The following is a 23,646-nucleotide window of genomic DNA, read 5'->3' as shown; positions in this document are numbered from 1 at the left end:
TGGGCTTAGATTTTCTACAGAGAAAATCAAGCCTTTTTAGTGGGTCTTTGTTCTGGAAGTCTTTAACTAAATCCCAGTAATAATAAAAAGTCTGATTAATTATCTCAACGATTACTAATAGATTTTTTTTACCCATCAATCTTTACCTTGCGTTCAGAAAGCCTGTGCATAACAGGGCGTGTCTAGGGGATGTCTGCTACGTCGTCGGACGTACCCAAAAAAATTAAATAAAAGTTTTTTAACCTGATTATATTGTTGAAAAAAGTTTAACTATATGTAACTATTAAAACCAAACTACAGCTAAAACTAAACAAGTTATGTACGGTTAATTATCTGAAACGGTTGGAAAAAATTAAAAACCTGAAAGCATAATATCATATCGGTTTCATAATTTTGCGATTAGGGATCGTCCATTAAGTACATAGGCTTTTTTCGTCCACCCTCCCCCTCTCCCTGCATTTTGCAATATGCTTTTTGAGTATCCTCCACCTCCCTAAAAGTACCTACGCTTTTAACCTATTTATCTAACATTTTGTAATGTTTTTTAATTTAGTGTCTCCTTTCTTTTATTATTGACTGCCCTCCCATCTCATATACGCCATTTGCAGACCCCCGCTTCCCCTCCGAGCGTACGTACTTTATGGACAATCCCTTATTAAAAAACAACAATTACAATATTTTGATGAAGGTTAAACTAACTTTTGACTTTAATAACTTAATTAAAAACTTGAATCGACATAGCTTATTTTACTTTGTTACATAGAACTTTAAAAATCAAAATGATTATTTTAATTAGAACAAACTTTGGACTTCCATTTGTTTATACACCCTGAGTAGAGTTTTTATCAAGTTTTATTATTTAACTATCACCAGGAGGTAAAGTTAGTAGGGTAACAACAAGTATATATCAAAATATATCAATTGATATTCCCAGTTTTATTACACTAGACTGTGTATCATTTTGATAACTTGCATTTGTAATAATAAATAAAGAGAGAAAAGGTTTCAAATATGGAAAATAAAGTTCGGACTTCCTATTAAACACACACCTTGCTTAATTTGCGTTTTATTAAACTATTAAATTTTATTAAACAAATGACATTGCCGTTGATAAGTTCAAAATGTCGCTTTATTCACGAGTTTATATAGCAATTTTAAAGAAAAAGTTAGTATGTTTAAAAAAAAACATCATTTTCTTCAAAGTTAGGCAACCAAACATTATATTAATTGTGTAGAATTTTTGGTATCACGATATCCTTTGAATACGAAAAATAAAGACAGAGAGTTATTACAAGTTTATAGTTGAATCGATAAAAGCTAGTATTTGTTTCTTGGTTTTCTTTGATAATCAAGAATTTGTGGCAAAAAAATTAGAATGTCTACCTCCAGATTTTAGACTTATTAAGTAAAAATTCTAATTAGCCATGTTGTTTATCCTTTATGAAAATTATGATAACCGTAATAGGAACTATGATGAACCTCATGAAGGAAAAACTTGTTTATTTAGTGTTTTAATAAAAGCTGTTACTGATTTTTTTTGGATGTTGTGAAATATGAAATTGTGGCATGGATACTTTACAAAAGTTTTTTATTCATGTGGTTTTCTGTCTCAAAGAATGTCATAAAATATCAATAGAATATTTGATGGTGCAACCTTTTACTAAAGTTAATAACAAGTTATGATTTTATTGCTGTACCGTGTTCAACAAGACATGTTTTAATGTAACTTTTTTAATTACACGATTGTGCAAGCAAGTAAAAATGATAATATTTATAGTTTAAATCTTATTCAAGCATTAAAAGATTTTGTCTATACTTACAAATATTATCAATCAACACCTCCGATTTTTCTTTAAACAAACCAAAAAAATGTATTTCAAAATATTTTAACTTGGTTGTCACTGTTTCTTTGTTAGACTATCTGATAACTGAGTTTAATACAATATTTGATTAATACAAATTTAAAGTGTTATAAAGCACCTGTGTTTTAACTTCTTCGTTCTAATATTCAGTTTCTTCTAATAACGATTCCAGAAATTCAGTGTTTTGTTATACTAGTTGGAAAGACCAAATCATATGCTTTAGTGCCTTTTATTTAATCAAAGGCTTTATTAGGTTTATTTTTTATTGCCAAACCAAAGGCTTTATTACGTGAGTTTGACCTGTGGAAAGTTTAGTATAATTTCACTTGACTGCCTGAATTTCAAAAATGAACTTTATTCTAATAATACTGAAACATAACAAACAACAAACCTTTTCTTTACTGAGGCGCCTAAAAGGTTTTAAGAGAATAGTAAGAAGAATTTGCAAAAGAAAATGGTAGATAAAGTCTAAATGGTTTTTTTAGCTTTTCACCCAGAGTCTCTAGATAGTTAACAAGTTTTTAATAAGTTTGTTATAAATACTTATGAGTTGTGTTTTAAATAAAATTCAAATGTAATAAAAGTATAAATTCAAAAAAAGTCTTTGCTGCTTTTTGTTAAACAGCTATTTTCATAGCTCGACATCTTTGTAAAAACATTATTTAGTATTGTACAGTTATTAAAAAACTGTTATAAAAAATTATGACCTGTATATATTATACATTATAATGTATAATATATACAGGTGTATATACATAATGTATATATTATACATCATAATGTACAAGTGTATATACATACAGGTGTTTAAACATAATGTATATTCATGTTTAAACATAATGTATATACATTATAATGTATAATATATACAGGTTATAATATTTTAAATACAAGATTTCGCTGTGCAAACTTTTTTATATAACTTTATAAATAACTTTTAATTATAAATAAACTTTTACAAAATAACGTAATAAAATATGATTTTTGATAACTAAAAAAATTATGTTTTGAAAATACTCAGTTATCATAATATTACGACAACTGAGTATTTTCAAAAAAGAATTTTTTTTTAGTTAGCAAAAATCGTATTTTGAGCTTTAGTGACCATTTTAGCAATGTTATAAGTCATTTAAAAAATTATTTAAACATTTTAATAAAATACACTCAATTCAGTCAAAGTCCGGTCCCCCTCCCCCTCCCTAAAAAAATAGGCGAGCGTAGTTTTTTTTGGACATACCCAAAGAATTTCCTGTAAGCGCCCCTGCATAAAGGTAAACGTAAATATATTAAACAAAATTAAAGTCTATATAGCTAATATAATATAATGCAGAAATAGTTTTTTTTTTTTTTTTCTATTTACACTTTTGCCGATAAAAAAAAATTTACAGTCGTAACTTATAAAAAATAATTACATGACCGGGGCTAGAAGAAGACAAATTTAGTCTTATCATTAAGCCCCAAAAAATGCGTCATTACTAGACAAAATATAGTTTGACAATAAAATATAGTTTCAATGTATATATCTCTGATATATATTATGAAAAGAAAATTTAAATATATCGCATATCGTTTAAAATTTATAGTTTTTCAAAAAATAAGATATAACAGTTGCCTTGTAAAATAAAAGAAACAAAATTTATTAAAATATTAAATGACAAAAATAACATTTAAGAATTGGTTTGAAAAATAAGAAGATATGATTTTATATAAAAACATTTTATTGGTAGAGTATTTTATAGTTTAACTTATTTAATTATATTTATAATACTTTTCATTGCCAATAAAGTAAAAGCAAATAAACAGTATAAAATAAAAGTAAAAGATTAATAAATAACGCAAAATAAAAAATAAATTTCTCAAAAAGAAGATTATCATTTAAAATGATAAAAATATATGTACAATTATTGATTAATTATGTATTAATAATCTAAAGTAATTAATTAATTAACTATTAATTATTGATTTCTAATATAAAGAAGTTTTATTAGAAAAAATTTAATTCATTTTCAGTTAACAAAAGTAATTGCTTAAGTTTTGTTTTGAATTGGTTTAGAGAATAATTAGTTTTCATTTCATTATTTAATATCATGTTCCACAACTTTGGTCCTCTGTTTACAATAGAGAATTTAGTAGCGGAATAATAAGTTTTGGATTGAATGTAGTTGTATTTTGAAAATCTGGTAGGGTATATGTGATTTATTTTTTCAAAAATTGAATAAAATAAGATTGGTAATATATTTTTATCAAGTTTGAACATGAAAATAAGAACTTGATAGAGGTTTAGTTTATATACATTTAGGATATTGAGTTCATTAAATAGTGTTTGTGTGTGTGAGAAGCGATCTACGTTTGAAATTATCCTTATAGCCTGTTTTTGTTTGCTAAGCAATTTTTTTATTTTCGTCGCGTTAGTGCTACACCAAGCAATGTTCGCATAACTTAAGTAGCAATGAATAAAAGAAAAGTAAATGTTTTTTAAACAAGATCGATGTAATAACTGCTTTGCTTTGTACATTATACCTAAATTTTTTGATATTTTATCTTCAACTACACCTATATGTTCCCTCCAGGTTACATTTTCGTCTAGAAACACGCCTAAAAACTTTATTGATTGCTCTCTCTTTATTAATTGATTGTCAATAAAAAGGTCCGGAAGTTCTAAGGGAATATCTGATTTTTTATGTAGGCGATGGAATAAAGTGTATTTTGTTTTAGTAATATTTAAAGATAACTTGTTTGATTTAAACCATTGGGTTAGTTTGTCTAGTTCTTTGTTTAATGTTTGGAATAATATATTGATATCTTTATTGGAATAAAACAAGCTGGTATCATCTGCAAATAAAATTGTATTTAAAATGTTAGAAAATTTATTTAAATCGTTTATATAAACAAGAAATAGAAGTGGCCCTAAAATTGATCCTTGAGGAACACCACATGTAATTGTCTCATAATTAGTTTTTCCTTCATCATAAACTATATACTGCTTCCTATTAGTCAAATAACTCTCGAACCAGGACAAGTTAGTATTTTTTATACCATAACTTTTGAGTTTCGATAGAAGGATTTGATGATTGACTGTATCGAAAGCTTTACTTAAATCGATAAAAAGACCAAGGGTATACTTGCCTTCATCAAACGATTTAAATATGTCCTGAACAAGGTGAATGATTGCATGATCGGTGGAATGGCCAGATTTGAATCCAAATTGTTTATGGTAAAGAATATTATTTACATTTAAAAAAGAATAAAGCCTATTATACATAACTCGCTCTAATATTTTAGAAAAACAATTAAGAATTGAGATTGGACGATAATTTGCAACTTCAGAAGGATCGCCTGATTTTAAAATTGGAATGATTTTTGCAATTTTTAGGTTTTCTGGAAAAACACTTTTTAGGTTTTCTGGAAAAACAAGTTATCACTTTAAAATAATATTAAATTGAACTATGCTTTTGGGTTTAAATCTCAGAATTCGAATAGTTGTATTATTGAAAAAAATTCGAGAGTTCGATTGAGGTTGTGAGATGATTGAAGCGCATTAAATCACTTTTCACGTATCCTGTAAAGGTCGTAAGCAGAACTGTCAAATATAGAGTCACGAAAAACCAAATGCTATAAAAGAATACACCCAACAAAGTTCAAAAGTTAACGTTGGGTGCGCTATGTCTTTAAACTGCGTCTTAGAACCAAACTTTTTTGACGAACTAACTATCAACGGCCGAAACCGGCTCGAGATGCTCAAAGAATCTTGTCATCCAGTATTGGTTTAAAAGTGCATTTTCAGACAAATCTATTTCCAACCAGATGGGGCTCGTGCGCACTACGCTTCTGATGTCAGAGCTTGGTTTAATGAGAAGTTCCCAGAAATGGATTGACCTGGTCTAATCGAATGGGCTACTCGATCCCCAGACATTTTTTTCCTTCATGAAAGGACGAGTTTTTTTAAATATGTTGGCAATTTAAATCTACTGTCGTAAATACAAATCTGAAAAGTTTTATTTTTATTTTTATTTTAATTTAAGTTTTTGAAATTCAAAAACGAATCAATTTGATTAAAGAACAAAATAGAGCCCATATTGAACAGTTACTATAATTATTTTAATTGATTAATAAGTAATGAAATATTACAATTAAAAAACTTTTATTTATCTTTATATTTAACTGAGATATATAAGTTTAATTTATTGCATAGACGTATTAAACGCACCGTAAATAAAGATATATAAAATTGTAAATTTATTTGTCTTAGATTGACTTTTTTTATAAATGAACTTCTGCATTTTCAATTCAGTTTGTTTTTTGCTATTTCTAAGCCATTATTGGCTCTCTTTAAAAAAAAATATAAGTAAAAAAAACTTTATTTTTTACTTTATCAAAAAATTACATTTGTGGTGAATAAAAATTTAATTAATTTCAATTTTGATCTACCTACTTATTTGCATCTTTTTAAAATGAAGCTGAAAAATCTTTTACTCCCCTATAGATGAGTAAAAGATTGATAGTATACACAGTTTTGATACTAAATATATTATCAAAATTTTGGTATTATATTTATATTATGGAAATATTTATATTATGGAAATATTTATTAAACTCTGTTACCTATACTACAAAGTGATATGTGCATATATATGGTATTTATAATGTACTTATAATTACTTTATAACCTAATTTTTGTTTACACCAGTATAAGGTTCTGACAATAAGATCTTACTGATCTTCTTTCAGATGCCTAGTTTTTCAAATGTTAGTAGTATTTACTTACTTTATAAATTGTATTAATTTTATCTAGTCTCATTAAATTGTAAGAAACGAACTAACAAATATAAACGAAAATGTTTTTTTGAAAGAAAAAGCTACATTACTTTGATTTTTATTTGTGTGCAGATATAAACTCAGAACTGAGTAAAGCAGATAGTATTTAAGAATTTTTAGCAAACACTGTTTTTGGTACCATGCTTAGGTGTATACGAGATCTAAACTTTTTATGTTAAATGATACCAGTCTGAAGTTGCTTTTTTTGATGTCAAAAACTTTTTTTTAATAATTTGATAAGTCATAAAAAAGCCATGTTTAATTAAAAATGTGACAACATTTTGGAAAAATTAAAAAAAATATCTAAAGTATTTGCAAATTGAAAAAAACTTAACAACACTTTGTCACAATTTAACCATACCATTTATAGCTTAGTACAATTATGTAAAAATTTGTTAAAGAACAATTACTTTATGTAACTTTCACTGGTTACATTAAAAAAGCTTTCACTAAGTTTAGACTCTGTTGAAACTTATTTTATTACGGTTTAAAATTTTATTTAAAAGTTACATATTAAAAAAGTCTGACATTTATTGCAATTAAATGTTGATGTCTCGGACTATTCTGTTAATATTGATCATTCATCACAAAAATGTGGATATTTTATAAAAAATGAATCTACCAACATTATTCATTAGCTTGACTTTGACTACTCTTTGTTTTACAGCAAAAAAAAAATTTTATTTCAGGATATGTTACAAGAAAATATTAGGCGTTCGTTTTGAAAATAATGACTTACAGCATTATGTACCGTATTTATCTATCATGACTCTATACGGGGCTTGGTGATCATTTTAGAAATAAATATGTTAAAATTAATCTAAAAAGAGATAACACAAGAGTCTCAGAAAATCTTTAAACACTGCTTAACACAAAAAACATCTCGCGAGCTCTATTTTATATAGCAGCTTCTATTTTTTTGTGTATTTTGTGTAGAGATACTCGATGGCCAAACTCAACCAAATAATCTGCGAGTTGTTTTGGCTACAGGCCTTGTTTTATCTTACCTGGTAATAAAATTTAATAAAATAATCGATTAATCTGTTTAAAATAATAATAACTAACATCAAATTCATTTTTTTGTGTGGTATATATTGATTTTTGTGTGGTATATACTTTTTTGTGTGGTATATATTGATCTTTGTGTGGTATATATTTTTTTGTGGTATATATTGATCTTTGTGTGGTATATATTTTTTTGTGTGGTATATATTGATCTTTATACGTTTACTAGACATTTATAATTTCATTAAATCTGAAAAGAATAGGGTAATTTTTTAATTTAAAAGTAGGGTATATTTTTTATATAGATATAGTTTATATTATTAAATATAATTACATTAGACTTCTAAAATTAAAGACGTTTTTTAGAAATCTTCCTTAAAAGTAAACGTGCTATACCCTCCTACAACCTAATTTTAAGAGAATATTAACGTACTTACATAAGCTTGGTATATAACACGGTTCCTAAATTATAAAAAATATACCAAATAGAAGAAGTATGAACATCATATCAAATCAAAAATAAATTGTACATAAAATTTAATAAATTTTTTACTTTTTGAATTTAATAAAAAATGTAAAAATTATGTCATGCATATTGTGTATTTAAAATTACATAATAAATGCAGTAAAATAGTTAAAATTCGGATGAAATTAAATAACGACATGAGTTATAAATTAGTTTTTATATTACGAGTTATATTTGGAGGAAGGTGGAAAGAGGGAAGGTGGGAGAGAGGTACTTCAATGGAGACAAATTAATAATTAAAGAACAAAAAAATATATTCATAAAGTCATCACAAAAAAATATATTCATAAAGTCATCACGTAAGTAGATTTTATATTTTTATGAAAAGGTTCATTTCTTCTTCAATTTTTAATTTATTCCCATCAAAGTACCCATTTTCCCTCCTTCCTCCATATATAACACACGCATAGCGACGCTTTTTAGATTCCTCAAAACAATTGTGATAAGGATTGTATGGTATAGCTTTGAACTCTTCTAGTGGTGAAATTTTCATCTTAAAAGATAAGATTTTATCTTTAAAGAATAAAATCAATTAATATTAAGAATTTCAATGTCTTTATCAGACTTTCTTGAAAATATTTATTTTTGAAGTTACCTGCAAAATTAATAATGTTTTACATTTATTTAATTTAAATACGCGGACTCTTTTTATAAATTATTTTACATTCACGTTATTTATAACACTTTAATATATTTTATGATGTTGCAACAAAATACTTATTTTAACTTTGAATTTCGATCTGTTTAAGACCCAAAACAGGATGTTTTGTCATTTTTATCTTTAAATCATTTTTTTCATGCTCAAACTATCTGAAAAAATTTCATAACATAAACCAACTGATATGCCAAAATCCTAAGCAACTTCTCTAATAGTAGTTTAATGATTATCGAAACAATTTTTTATTTAATACATCAATTTTTTAATCTGTTATTAACTTGCTACGGTGTTCATAGAAAAGTACATCGTTGGTATTTTCTCGACCATCTTTGAACAGCTTATACCACTTATGAACAATTTTTTATGAAAAATGATCCAATTTTTTACGTTAAAAATAATAGCCAAGGACACCAAAATACGCCTAATATTTTTGTTGGGATATCTGTTTAAAAATTCACCTCTTATTTTTGAACACACTTTGTAAATAAAGGCAAAATAAAAAATATAAAATCTTAAATAAAGAACTGACTAAAGTATATAAATATATATATATATATATATATATATATATATATATATATATATATATTTACCACTTCATAACAATTACAATTTTTTTCACAATATATTTTCATAATTACAATTTTTTTCACTCTTATTTTCGTGTGTATATATATATATATATATATATATATATATATATATATATATATATATATATATATATATATATATATATATATATATATATATACATACACACACACTGGCTGATCTGATCCGTAAAAATGCGGGTCTTTATAAGTCTATTCCACAATGATCTTTTCTATACTTTTTCCTTATATATATATCCTAGCTTTCCGGACCCATAAAATACGGGTCTTAACCAAACCTACCTTTTCTGCACTTATCTATTCATCACCAATCATTTCTATACCTATGATTTGTTTACTTCAATATTTTTACGTAAAACAAGTCATTTAAAAAAAAATTGCTTTAAGAGCAAAAAAGTTAACATGCGCACCCTTTCAGCATACCTAGAGCTTATAAGAGACTTATAATTAGGTTTGTTTTTCTCCTAAACGCATATCATTGATAGCTTAGTGGTTTAGCGCACTGTCATCAATGTCGTTTTGGGGGATTAAAGACCTCCTCTAATAAATTTTGAATATTTATCTTGCTGTATTTATAGCAATATTTAAAGCAAAATTTTTATTATAGTATATATCTATATTAATTATAGCAATATTTATAACAAGAAAATAACTGTTTAGCAAAATAATTTTCTAATTGTTAAAATAAAATTCAAAAGTTTTTTCATTTTTATAGATCTATTATCCACGATTGTTCCATATACTGCCTGCAAACTGATCATAAGCTAAAGACGTTTACTTTTACTGATGTTTGTACGCAACGCTATACAAATAGTAGAACTAAGAAGATCTAAGGCCATTAAAAACTATGGAAAATAAAACGCTAAGCGATCGTCCATAAATTACGCAACGCTAAATTTATTTTAAAAAAAGGAGATCTTAAGTTCTTTTACATGGCGATTTTCATTAAACTTGATAAGCTATTTTGATTTTTTATTTAACATATGACTCTGCGAGGGAAAATTTTGAACTTTTTTGTTTTGTTCATTAGTGAAATTTAGGGTTGCGTTACTTATGGACAATCCCTTATTTGAAAGTTTTCCTTATTTGAAAGTTTCCTTATTTGAAAGTAGATAAGGGATCAGCCAAAAAAATATAAAACCAAAAAATAATCGAAAAATAATCGAAAAATACTATTTTGATAGTTATCTAAATTCTGTCATTGTTGCGCACTCGGTTTAGAGTATTTAACGGGGGCGTGGTAAAATAGCTGTAACACTCTAAATTTCTTTTGTATCCATATTAAATAACTTTAACTTTTAATTATTTTTAAAAGTATTTAATTTAAAAAGTGATTTAATTTAAGTATAAAATTAAAATTTTCAATTATGTTTTTATGAAAAAAATACTTTTTAAACCCCCGTTTAAAAAAAGTTAAGGTCGCTGCGTGGCAAGTTAAAATCATTAGCTTGCTTTATTTTTCAATTTTTTTTTATTTAAAATATAAAACAACTTTACACTTCTATAGATTTTATATTCTACATATTAACATGTTGTATACTTTTTTTTCTTGCAAAAACTTAAATTAGTTGTGATAAAACTTGAAATGTAAAACTAAAATAACATAAATATCTTAATCATGACACTTACGCAACAAATATCCCCAGTTTTTTAACATTTTTAGAATTTTTAGCTTTTTTAAAAATCTTTTTGTTTGTTAAAGTGTATAATATTGCTAGATATTTTTGTATATTGACTTTATAAAACTTCAAAAGTATTTCGTTTTTTAAAAAATCTTTAAAAATTAAAAAAAAAAGTTGGCTGGTGGTTGGACTCAAACCACGAATTTTTCTGTTCAGAAGCTCAGCGCGCTAACCACTCGGCCCTGCTGGCACGTTAACGGTTATAATTTTAAGACTATATAAATATTTTTTCTAACAAAAATTAATGCTGTAGATCAAAAACTAAGGAGTATAATATATATATATACATATATATATATATATATATATATATATATATATATATATATATATATATATATATATATATATATATATATATATATATATATATATATATATATATATATATATATGTATATATATATATTATACATATATAGATTGGCACGGGTAAATTTTTCTTTATAAATAATAATTCTAGCAGCAATAGTTTATATTTTTTTATTGATAGTTGTTCATGCTATTTTAGGGTTTGTTAGATATATAAAAATATAAACTTTAAATACTTTTTATTGCAGAAAAAAGTAAACCTTTGTTTACTATATAGAATTTATATTTATGATTTTTATTGAATTAAAAACTTTAAATGCGCGTCACTATATTCGTCTGCGAGTTCGTGCTCGCTTCAGTGTGTCTAAACGTGTTCATTTTTTAAATGATTATATACCTTATCAGATGATTTTTTATCCGCATCTTCAAATAATTCTGGATCGGTTGCTAAACAAATTTATAAGTTTAAACTATAATTTTATAAATATAACAATAGTATATATTTTATAATTTTGTTTTTATATATTTATAAATTATAAAGATAACAAAGTTATATTTATGTTTACCTATATTTGTTTAAACCTTTATTATGTTTACCTTTATAAACAACTAATTTTATATGTACCTTAATTTGGGTAGCATTACCTCGAAATTGAAAAAATGGTTTATCTCGAATCTCTGATTTAGATAGCAGTCTCAAATTTACGGATTCATCTCGAATTCATTTTACTACTTTTTTCAATTCAGGAAAAAAAAAGAAGCGAAGAATAATGAAAGAAATGATTGCTGCCCCAGCCAAAACCATCAGTTAATGTAGCAGCACTTCTTTGCGGCAGCAGGCTTTAAGTCAATGTATGTTCTGAAACCCTCTTCTGTCATTTTCGAGAATAATAAATAATTTTTCATTTTGATAAAAAAAAATTTGAGATAAATTCATTTTTTTTTCGAAATATGGTTTGCTTTCCTTTTAATTTGTCACAAATAAATAATAGTAATATCGTTTTTATATCTAAATTATTTTTATATTAAACTTTGTGTATTCAGTGGGCGGCCAAACTATTAGTTACAATTTGTTTGTTTTTACAAAAACTGCAATTAAATATGGATTTTAAATGATTAAATTTGCTTCTAGTCTTACATTCTTTTAGATTTTATTATCAATTATAGTTTGCTAAGTATTTTTATGATGTTGTAACATTTATAAATAATTAATTTTTGCAATTTTTAGCATTGATAAGCTAGAATATGCAAAAACCTGCAAAGATGCAATTCTTGCATATTCTATGCAAAATAGTTATTTGCACAATAACGCGGGCGTTATAAATTAAATTTTTGTCAAATGTTTAGTGTTTTTGTGACTCTGACTCATTTTTTTACACTATTTAATTTTAACTAAAAATGCCTGTACTTTGGTGCCTAAGTATGGGAAAAACTAAAGATATATCAAACGAAATAATTTCGAAAATATCAGCTTTATTAAAACATTCAAATCACTCCCAAAGAAAAATTGCAAGTTTAGTTAAAGTTTCTGTAATGATGGTAAGCAGAATCAAAGGTAAACTTGATAAAAAAAATTCCTGTACAAAGTGCAGGAAGTGGAAAATATGAGAGACCACGCATCACTACCCCAAGTGATGAATAGAAAATTTGAAACATATATGTTAAAAACCAAAGAAAAAGTACAAAAGCAGCTACTAAAATCATACCAGAACTAGTATCAAGATTTCTAACAGGGCTAGAAGGCTTTGAATAACAGAACTGAGGTTCAAATGCAACAGACCTGCGAGGAAATCTAAACTTACACCAACAATGAAATTAAAACATCTTACTTTGGCTACATATTTTTGCTGAAGATTGGGAAAGTGTAAGTAAGTATTTAATTGTTTACAACCGCATCAATGATTTAAATATTTATATGAGTTTTTATATTATTTTTAATTGTTTTCAGGTCTGTTACTCAGATGAGTCCCAATTTGAAATATTAATGAATCTTCTTTTGTTGGATGTAGGAAAAAAAAAAGTATAACCCAGACTTTGTTATGGAGACGGTAAAACACTCTCTAAAGATAATGGTGTGGTTAGTTATAAGTGGTAAGGCAGAAGCGTTTTTTATATAGCTGATGGGATAATGAAGCAGGATATATATAAAAAAGTGCCAGCTACTAAATTAATTCCTCATTTACACGATTGGTTTCCTGATCCATATAAATGGATTTTAATGCATAATTCTGCTCAATGTCATCAAGCTAAATCCGAGACAATATATTTAGACTCAAAAAATGTTTCCGTTTTACCATGGCCTGGCAGTTATCCCAACCTAAACCCAATAGAGAACGCCTAGGAACTTTTAAAGCTGATAATTGGGCATGAAACTATAACTAAAAAAAATATATAAATTAATATTTATTTAAAATTTTACATACATTTACCATAAGAATACGCAAAAGAGCTTATAATGGCTAATACATCGCGTAAGACACGGGTTTTGAAGTGGAGAGGTACAATCTTCAAGTTCTTTAGAAAAAAAAAAAGGTCCTTTGGTCCCCAGATGTCGTAGACCCTCAAATATGATAATTTTTGCAAGTGCAACTAATAATTTGGCTGCCTACTGTAACCACTATATATATTCAAACAAAATAAATTTAATATAACTATCAAAATTTAAAAATACTTTGTTTGTAATTAATATGCATTTCATATGCGTTTCATAAAATACACGCAATTTAAATTAAAAGTAAACTTTAATAAAAACGTAAACATAAATTAAAAGTAAAATTTAAAAAACACACTTGAGCACACTAGTGGACTTTTTGAAAATCTATAGTTTAAACTGGCAACAAGAAAAATTTCAACATCAGTGTTATATCGCCAGCAGGTATTCTCTGCGTACTTTTTGTTTCTACAATGTTCTGGAAGATTTGAATTTTTGTTTCGGGAAGTACTTAAATTTTGGTTAACACTTGATAAAGTTAAAAATCCAAGATTTATAAAGAGTAAACAAAGCTTGAAATGTAAACGATGCATGAAGCAATCTAAATAAAAAATGTTCTTTAAAAATGATTGTTAAATACTTTATAATTATTTTTTATAGTTTAAACAAGGGTGTTTCAATATTTCGTAATTCGTAAACGATACTTTTTCTAAACCTTGTTGTAGTTTTTTGCTTCACAAATAAATTTGCAAGATGTAAATTGATTCTTGCAAATATTTCTGTTTTTTTGACCCTGGGGCTTTTAAAAAATAATTAAGATTTTTTGTGGAAAGTTTAAAGCATAAAGTTTACCTAAAATATAATAAAAACAACGATAAAAATTAAAGAAGAAAACTTCTGCTAAGTGCCTTTATAATGGCCGGGTCTTATTAAGAGCCAAATTTTAGTCTTCATTTAATGTATTTATCTATTTTGCGATATATTTATCTAACTGAATAATAAAACCTTGTTTTTACTTAACGTATCTATATTTCATTTCAGTTGTTATAAATGTTTCTATCAGTCTTGATTATTAGGAAATCATATTTTTTATCAAGGTTAGTAATACTCCCCCGGTTGTATTAGAAAATATTTTATACCGAAAGTAGTTTGTTTAGTTTTTTTAAGCAACATTGAGACGCATTTGACGTATTTTAGCAGGTACGGTTATGTGATATATTTTGATCTGTTTTGTTAATGTCTGTTACATAAATGTATAAACATTTATGATAATCATACATTATGTTTGTATGAGCAATGCCAGATTAAGGCTATACTAGAAAGCCTGAGACAAATTTTTTTAAGTCGCGCTATTAAAAGAATTCTAGGTATGCTTTTAGGTCATTTTTTTAAATCATATTTTACCAAATTGTTAGGTACAGAATATAGATCGTTGGGTGGTGATAATTTGGCAACACAGAGAAGTGAAATGCATATATATGATTTAAGCACAGTCAAACATAACAAAAGCACCTATAACAACATTTACTTTATTTTGAAATGCGGTAGCTTTTAGCAAAATAAGCAAGTATATATCCTTTTTAGTGTTTTTTGTTGATGATGTCAAATAATTAGCTAAAGCTAGAAATTTAATACTTTTATTTTTGAAAGTATTAAAAAGAAAAGTAAAAAGTAGGATATTTACAATAAACAAAAAACAAGTAGCTATATTTTTATTAATTTAAGCCTCTTAAGTTCCCAAGAAAATGGTCATAAAAAAACTGAAAAACGTACGAAAAGAAAAGTTATTTATTTTCGTAAAAAAACAAGGCTACAGACCGAAGAGCCTTTTTTTTTTTTTTGAAGGAGCTTGGGCTGCAGCCGCACCAACACCTGCATCAATACGGCACTGTTTATGTGTATTTATGTGTGGCAATGTGTACTTTATGATAAGAAGTGTGCATAAGATGTATGTAAGATAAGCTACTCCAGTTTTCATACTGTTGCTTTAAAATGGTTCCAATAATCGTGGGGAAAATTATAAAAAGAACAAATAAAAAGAACAAATAAAAAGAACAAATAAAAAATTATAAAGAAAACTACTTCTAGTTATTACTTAAAATTGTCAAAAAAAAAATATTAAAAAAAAAATGTTTTAAAAAGTAAAAAAGTTAATTGATTTAAGTGGTCCAATATTGATGTGAAAAGTGCGATTGCAATTAGTGGAAATAGTTTATTGTCACAACGAGAAGCTGCAATACAGCTCAGTATTCCCCGGTCAACCCTTCGTAAATATTTTATAGAATATATAACTTTTAGTGCCAGACCTGGACGTAATACAATATTATCTAGCAGTTTAGAGATCAAGTTAGTTAAAAATGCAGCAATAAAAGTTTTATTTGGATTTCGATTCGGAAAAAACAATTTAAAAAATATGCTTCAGATTTAGTCATGAAACATTTAGCTCCTTCCGAAAAATGGTGGCATTTATTTAATTAGCGACATAAAAATTTAGGTTTGAGAACTATAGTGACTGTGATATTTTGCCTTATTCAAAGATAAACAAAAATTTCTTAATTGGTTTTTGTATTTTTGTATTACCTATAGGTAATACAAAAATACAAAAGCCAGTTAAGAAATTTTTTACTTTAACATGTGTTTATTTGCTGTTCAAATCAAGCTGGTCTATTAAATATATTTAATAGATCAGCTTGATTTGAACAGCAAATAAACACATGTTAAAGTACTAACATATATCAAGAAAATAATATTTCTTAGCAAAATATGTAAAAAAATAAAGAGTATATTCAGTTATACTCCTACAATATCCAAAATATAGTATAGCTAAATATACTCTTCAGTGGCGGATCCAGCATTTTTTGATATTTGAGATTAAAAAATTCTGGATCCGCCACTGAATTCCAAAAATTATGACCATATAAAAAATACAACCCCCTCAAATTGAGGGGGGTTTGAACTTTATATGGTCATAATTTTTGAACGCTGAGAGATAATACTATGAAACTTAAAAATTATCGATGAATATAAGTCTAGTTGAGAATAATATGAAAAATATTTCATCAACTTGTTGCTCTCACGTTTGGGGCAGGTGTAGCAAAAATTTTGGGGCTTTTTTGTTCCCAGCCTCCAATCATCGCAATTTTTTGCAAACCTTCATTATTTGACATAAGTATAAACATGTAAATGTTTGGAAGTTAGCTATCTCAAAGATCAAAAACTGCTGGATCCGCCACTGCTCTTATATCTTTAAGAGTATATTTAGCTATACTATATTTTGCTTAAATAGGTTTTTTCTCTGGTTTATTGTAGTATATAGTGGTTTTTAGTTCATTATTAGGCTATAATTGTCTTATAAGCATTCTTAGATATATCCATATTAGGTATTGTAAAAAGGCTCTTAACTGTTACCGTTTCATTAGTAACTGGCAACTAATTGGTCAACCTGTCTATTAAATGGTGCAAAACCAAAATCTCTGTTTAAATAAATTTTTCTCTAAGTGAAGCATAGTTTAAGACTAATTACTTTTAGATGAAGTCACTAATATTTATTTTTATTATTACGTTAGTCACTAATATAAAGGTAAAATATAATAAAAGGTAAAAAAATATGCTCCGTTAGATTAAGGCATTCTTCTCGGGTTTCAATAAAAAATTTCGGCTATTAATTGGGCATTTTGCTATAAATACTTTTTTTGTTTCGGAAGAAAAATTGCTTTTGAATTATATTTCGCATTAGAATGTCATCCTAAAAAAGACATAATTTAATTCATATATAACAACATAAAATACTGCTAAGTACTGACTACTTTTCAATTTATGTATGTAATATTTCAGTCTGATTAGCTCAGACCGTTGTAATTTTTTTTCAAACATAATATTCAAAAAATATAACAAAAAACCTATATACAAACGTCAAAGAAACAGTGACGGATCCAGGGGGAGAAGGGGGGATAGGAATATGCATCCCCCACAAGAATCTGAAAGCCCTAAAAATATCCTAGAAACTAAGGACCTTGTTTTTTTTTTAGGAGACGCAAATATAGTACAAAATACAAAAAATATTTCAACATCCCCTCTCCCCTCCACCTAAAATTTCGATCGTCAGACTATTGTCAAATATGGATATCCAAGATACAACCTTTTTAAAATTAAGTAGCTTTACAGGATTTTAAAATGATATCTGTTAAAACCCTGACAGTATTCAAGCTTGGCATAAAGATTCTTGAAGGTGATTACTTCATATTTACCTACATGAGGTTAATTTATTAAGAAAAAAAAATGCCATTAATTAACTTTATTATATATAAATATACATTCATAATAATTATAACTAAATACATTTCTTATACAAGTATAAGAAATGTATACAGTTTAAAAACATAATTTGGATTATAAGAAAATATGTTAACTTGGAATTGATACTATATAATCAATATAAAAATGTATATAATTTATTTAGAAATAACAAAATCTTTGATTTAACTAAAAGTATATTATAATTATCTCCATAGGGCAATTATGGTTGAGAAGAAAGAGTTCTCGTCTTCTCTTCTTTTTAAATATTTATTTTTCACTGTTTTCCAAAAAAAAAAACTAATGATCAAAACATGAACTTTTAAAACTTTTAAAAAGTATTAGTTATTGTATGAACAACTTGCCAAGTCAAAAAAAAAGTTTTTTACTCAGTACTTGGGATATCAAAGAAATATTTTGCTCAGCACTTACAGAATAAACATGGAAAAGTATTGAATCAATTCAAATATTTTTTTTTAAAAAGATATAAAATTCAAATTAAATTAAAAATTTGAGCTTAGAAAAAAGAGAAAAAAAGGTAAATTAATCACAGCATGTTTAACATCACAGGTTTAAGGTGTAAAACCAAAGGGGTAAGATGGGGCATAAATTCCCTATTATTATTTCCCCTTTTTTTTTTTGAAACAAAAGCCTAACACGAGTATTCATTAAATACTCGTGTTAGGCTATTGGTGTAATTTCCTTAAATACTTTGGTGTATTCAAGAAATACTCGTGTTAGGCTTTTATTTTTCTTGCAATAAAACTTATTCTACCAATTAGTTTTTTTTAGTTTATGAATGTTTATAAAAATATTATTATTAACAATAATATATAACAATATTAAATATTATATAAGTATCATCTTTGGGCATTTCTATTTCCATGTGTGATTTTTTTTGTTTTTTTGTTGTTTTTACAATTAGAAGCTAGGACTTTAAGTATTATACGTACTTTTCTTAATTCTTAATAGAGTCTATTGTTAACAAAGCTAATAGTAAGTTGGGGTTAATAAAACACGCGTTCAACGATACCGACAAAAATACTATGAAACTATTATACATATCACTCGTGCGACCTCACTTCGACTATACATTTCAATTATGGAACCAATGCAATGCTAAAGTTATTAATCTTATAAAAAGAGTCCAAAAACGAGCAACTAGAGTTTGTTTCCTAAAAGGTATTAACTTTGAACAACGGTCATAAAATACGGAACATTCAAAATTGGTTAATAGAAGGTTGCGAGGTGATCTAATTCAGATGTTAAGATTTCAAAACAATATAAATAAAATAAACTGGCATAACGAACCTGAAAGTATAACGAATACTACAAGAGGGCATGATCAGAAATTAAGATGACAATATGTAAGAAACTCACTTTCTAGCAGGGCTGTGGAGTCAGAGTCGCTAAACAAAATCGCGACTCCGACTCCAACTTATCGCGTAATACTTTTTAAAAAATTTAAAGAATTTTCCAAAAATTTTTCTTTGGAGTTGGAGTTGGAGTTGGAGTCGTACTCTGAAAATTTCAACGATTGGAGTCGGAGTCGGTATTTTTTTTTACGACTCCTGCTTTCAAGGCATATTTTTTTCACCAACTGTGTTGTAGAAGTTTGAAATACCCTAGATCAAGATGTTATTAACGCATCTTCCGTAAATGATTTTAAAAACAAACTAAAACGCTTTAATGAAAAACGGTTACAGTCTAACATTTACTATCTAACATTTACTATCTGTCATTTACAGTCTAACATTTACTGTCGTTAGACTAATTTTTCTCGGTAAAACAAGAAAACAGAATTTGATTTATATTATATTACATATTATATTATAATTATCTTTAAAAAAAAATTATAAAAAAAGCATTTTTACTATATATTAGGCTACCGGAATGGTCAAATATATATATATATATATTTATCATTTTATATTTTTTGTGTGTTAACGTTGCAATAGCTTTAAAATATATTCTTTGATTTTGTTTACGCTATACTCTGGCTAAAAATATTTTTTAATGACTACTAATTATCATTGAAAATATATTTCATATGAGTTTAATAGAGGTATAATATGTCACTGAAGATTAATAAAATTTTACTCACAAGAAATTTATTATCATAAAAATAACTACATAAACTCGACAAAATGGTAACTTTTGTGTCTGACCATACATAAACTGAACTTAAACGATTGCTGTGGCTCTACGATACATTGTGCAATTATATAACTTTTGTGAAATCTTTACTAATATATAAAATATTATATATATAAAAAAAGTATGCTGTTAAAACTAATATTTTCTGAGGAAATAAAGTTTATTTATCTAGCAACTAAAATTTGCATTTTTCTGTTCCGTTCGTGATTCCGTTTCAAACTTAATTTGTTCTTTGATTAAATTACTCGTTTAGAACGGATCCTAATAATGCCAACCTAGCTGACTCAGTGAAAATATCAGCATTTTCTATGGTAAGAACTACAGTCAAAATACATTAAAAAGTCAAAAAATTGTTGAAAAGTTTTTATAAAGACCTAAAAGAAATATAAAAGTTTTGTTAAGTCAACTAAAATAATTGACAAATAAAAAGGTTGGGGGGCGGTTAGAGGAAAATCTTACGAAAGGGAGAACAGTCCTTTGAAGAGCAGTGAAAATCTTTTGTAGGAAATTTTTGTCACTAAATAAAATTTCATCTAAGTTTTCATTAAGTATAAAAAGTGTCATTAATCTAAATAATTAGTTTCTATAGAGGAAAGAAATATGTAAAAATTATTTCCTTGTAATTTAAGTAGTTATTTCCTTGATTTTATTCGTTTATAATTAATAATATTTGTAGGTATGTTAATATATTATTATCTAATATAAATTCAGGTTAAATTTTGTAAAAGGCATAGTTTGATTTTGTAAAGTTGGATTTAGTGAATTGTCATAATGCCAAATCAAACAAAGGTTCGCGATGAAAACCGAAAATTTATGTTCTTGCTCTGTCTGAAAAATTATTTAAGACACGTAACTGCTTTTCAAGCAGATCGAATATGCTAACTGTACGAGACAAAAAATAATATCAGTGATTCTTGGGTACCACAAGGACTCTGCGAATCGTGTAGAACAATTTTGCGCAGGAAACAAAAGGGGAAAGAAGTTATACTCCCTCCTTTGTTTAATTTTAAATCAATGCAAGTAAGATCTGAAACAAGAGGCACGATGCGTTATTGCCTAATCTGCCAAATTAGTTGTTCAAAGCTGCTAGAAAAACATTCTCTTGAAGAACAAACCATCATTGAGAAAGAACCAAATTTACGTTGCAGCACATGCTTCTGCCCTTTAGAAAAAGATTTGCCCCACCAATGCTCTTAAACAAAGTTTAAGGAAAACCTTCAATATTTAGCAGCAAAAGATTCCAGAGCAGCGGAACAAATTGTATCATGAGTTATTTCCAATAAATAATTCGGGGCATATATTTTCAACAAGTTTTTAATCAGATCAAAAACGAATTATTTGAAAGTTGCTAAAAAACTTCAAGAACAAAGTTTAATATAAAGATAAAATATGTATGTTTTGGTTTCAGGTCAAAGTAATGCCTAGCCACTATCAAGCGCTTTAAAATTGACCACTCTAGCTTTTGTAAACGTACAATTAAATACAGGACTATCAAACAACGGAATAAAAAAACTGGTCAAATTGTCTAGCTAAATCTGGAAACTTGCGAACACTGGGCTCAATCAAATCTAGCCTCTAGTCTTTTTTATATTCTGGCAGGGTTGTTGCTTGTGCAAAGTTGTTTGTCAACGTTATTTGAAAGCCATTCGTCAGTGGGCCAAACAATGTTCTTATTTTGAAATTAATCCTACTGATGGACTTGCATCTCCTTATAGAAATTGTCAACCATCTTTTTGAGATACTTAAGACTGCTTAAATAGAAGCTGTTAAGTGGCCAACAGCCCTCGATATTCAACTAAGCCCGTATCATGGGGGCAAGTTTGAGGAAAATAAATGCAGGAAGCATTTTAAAAATGTGGATGTGCTCCAGCAACTTGCTGATACAAACTTGGTTCCCGATAATCTTCACATAATTGAAAGATACAAAAGTTTCAATTTAGTTGTAACCCAGTGGGCACAAGATGTAAAAAAGACGTCTTTTGAACGTCTTTTGAACGTTTTGGACGTCTTTTGAACGTTCAAAAGACGTCTTATTTAGGTCCTGTGCTCACTGGGAAAAGCTTTCTTCGCATTTATTCTTCTGCCAGAATTAGCATTGAAATAAACGTTGGTCTATAAGGTATAAACAAAGCAATAATTATCCAGAGAACAAAGAAAGATTGTTATGCTTAGGGGCGGATCCAGACCATCTCGTAAGGTTGACAATTTTAAAAACTTTTTGATTCGGTGTATTCAGAACATTTAGGAGTAAATGAGAGGGGAGGGGGAGATGTTAGGGAAACTTGGTTGATGCAAACTATCTAATAAAGTAGGGAGAAAGGAGGGTTTTTCAATTTTTAGCAGTGAAAGGGTGATTTTCAAGTTTTTTAGTTAATTTTTGTTAAGAATATTAGTCTTTCACTGTCTTAATCTATGTAACTGTTATATATCAATAACCCATCAGTCTGATTTTTTTTTCGCACAACACAAACTCTTAAACTATGAAATTTTTATCAAATTTAAATAGCATCCCTAATTTATCATCACTTTCCCCCCCCCCCCCTCCCCCATCATTTTACTAAAAGAGTATATTAAGCCACATCCGTGTAACCTTTACTTTGAAAATAGCGATCAAATATGTTTTAAGATATAGGTAGCAAAAAACTAACAAAATTATTATTTTTTAAAAACTTTTTATTATATCGCTAAGGAATATAAACTTATCCTTATAAATTTCTCATAATAAATTACAATATTTCTAGGGGTCATATATACCCTCGTTATTCAAGTAATATAAAAAACCGTTAAAAAACAACAACAAACAAATAATAAAACTTCAATGATATTACAGCAAAAAAATTAGGAATTTTTTAATTACTAAAAAAGTTGGTAAGAAAACACCTAAATTCAGTTTTGGAGAAAGATTTTCTTTATCTTTTGACTAATGGACATTACTACATAACCGTTGCGTCATGAATATTATTTTACATGCACGAAATTGTCATTTCTAGAGCTTAATTCAAATAACAGGATCATATCATCAAAAAAATGGATGTGCATAAGGGTGTATAGGTGTAATGTGTAAGTCCGTGTTGTCTATTGGTTTTTAAACTAGCTATCAATTTATTTATTAACAACTTATTACTCAAAAAAACAAGTCTCGACTTCCCAACAACTCTTACCCAGGAGTCTACAAACTGGAGTGTTAGTGTGGAACGCTCTATGTAGGTGAAACAAAACTTAAGGTTTCAACTCGCATTTGCCAACATCAAAAACATACTTTTGAGGGAAAATGGAAAAATTGGGCCGTAG

General features: G+C 27.1%; 1 protein-coding gene across 1 annotated transcript in view; it reads right to left on the bottom strand.

Annotated features, from left to right (window-relative positions):
- LOC124806391 (uncharacterized) overlaps positions 1-23,646 on the bottom strand; it is a 31,912-nt gene that overhangs the window by 7,425 nt on the left and 841 nt on the right. Inside the window, exons 2-4 of the mRNA XM_065800948.1 lie at positions 14,264-14,506; positions 11,872-11,921; positions 8,120-8,144 (exon numbers count right to left, since the gene is read on the bottom strand). Of these exons, the coding sequence (XP_065657020.1) occupies positions 8,120-8,144; positions 11,872-11,921; positions 14,264-14,498 (310 nt within the window). The 5' untranslated portion in view covers positions 14,499-14,506. The remainder of the gene's footprint in view (positions 1-8,119; positions 8,145-11,871; positions 11,922-14,263; positions 14,507-23,646) is intronic.

Source organism: Hydra vulgaris, chromosome 07 (genome assembly GCF_038396675.1).
Source record: "Hydra vulgaris chromosome 07, alternate assembly HydraT2T_AEP".
Classification (NCBI taxonomy): domain Eukaryota; kingdom Metazoa; phylum Cnidaria; class Hydrozoa; order Anthoathecata; family Hydridae; genus Hydra; species Hydra vulgaris.
Note: the sequence above shows the minus strand (reverse complement) of the source record. Positions and strands in the feature narration are given on the sequence as shown.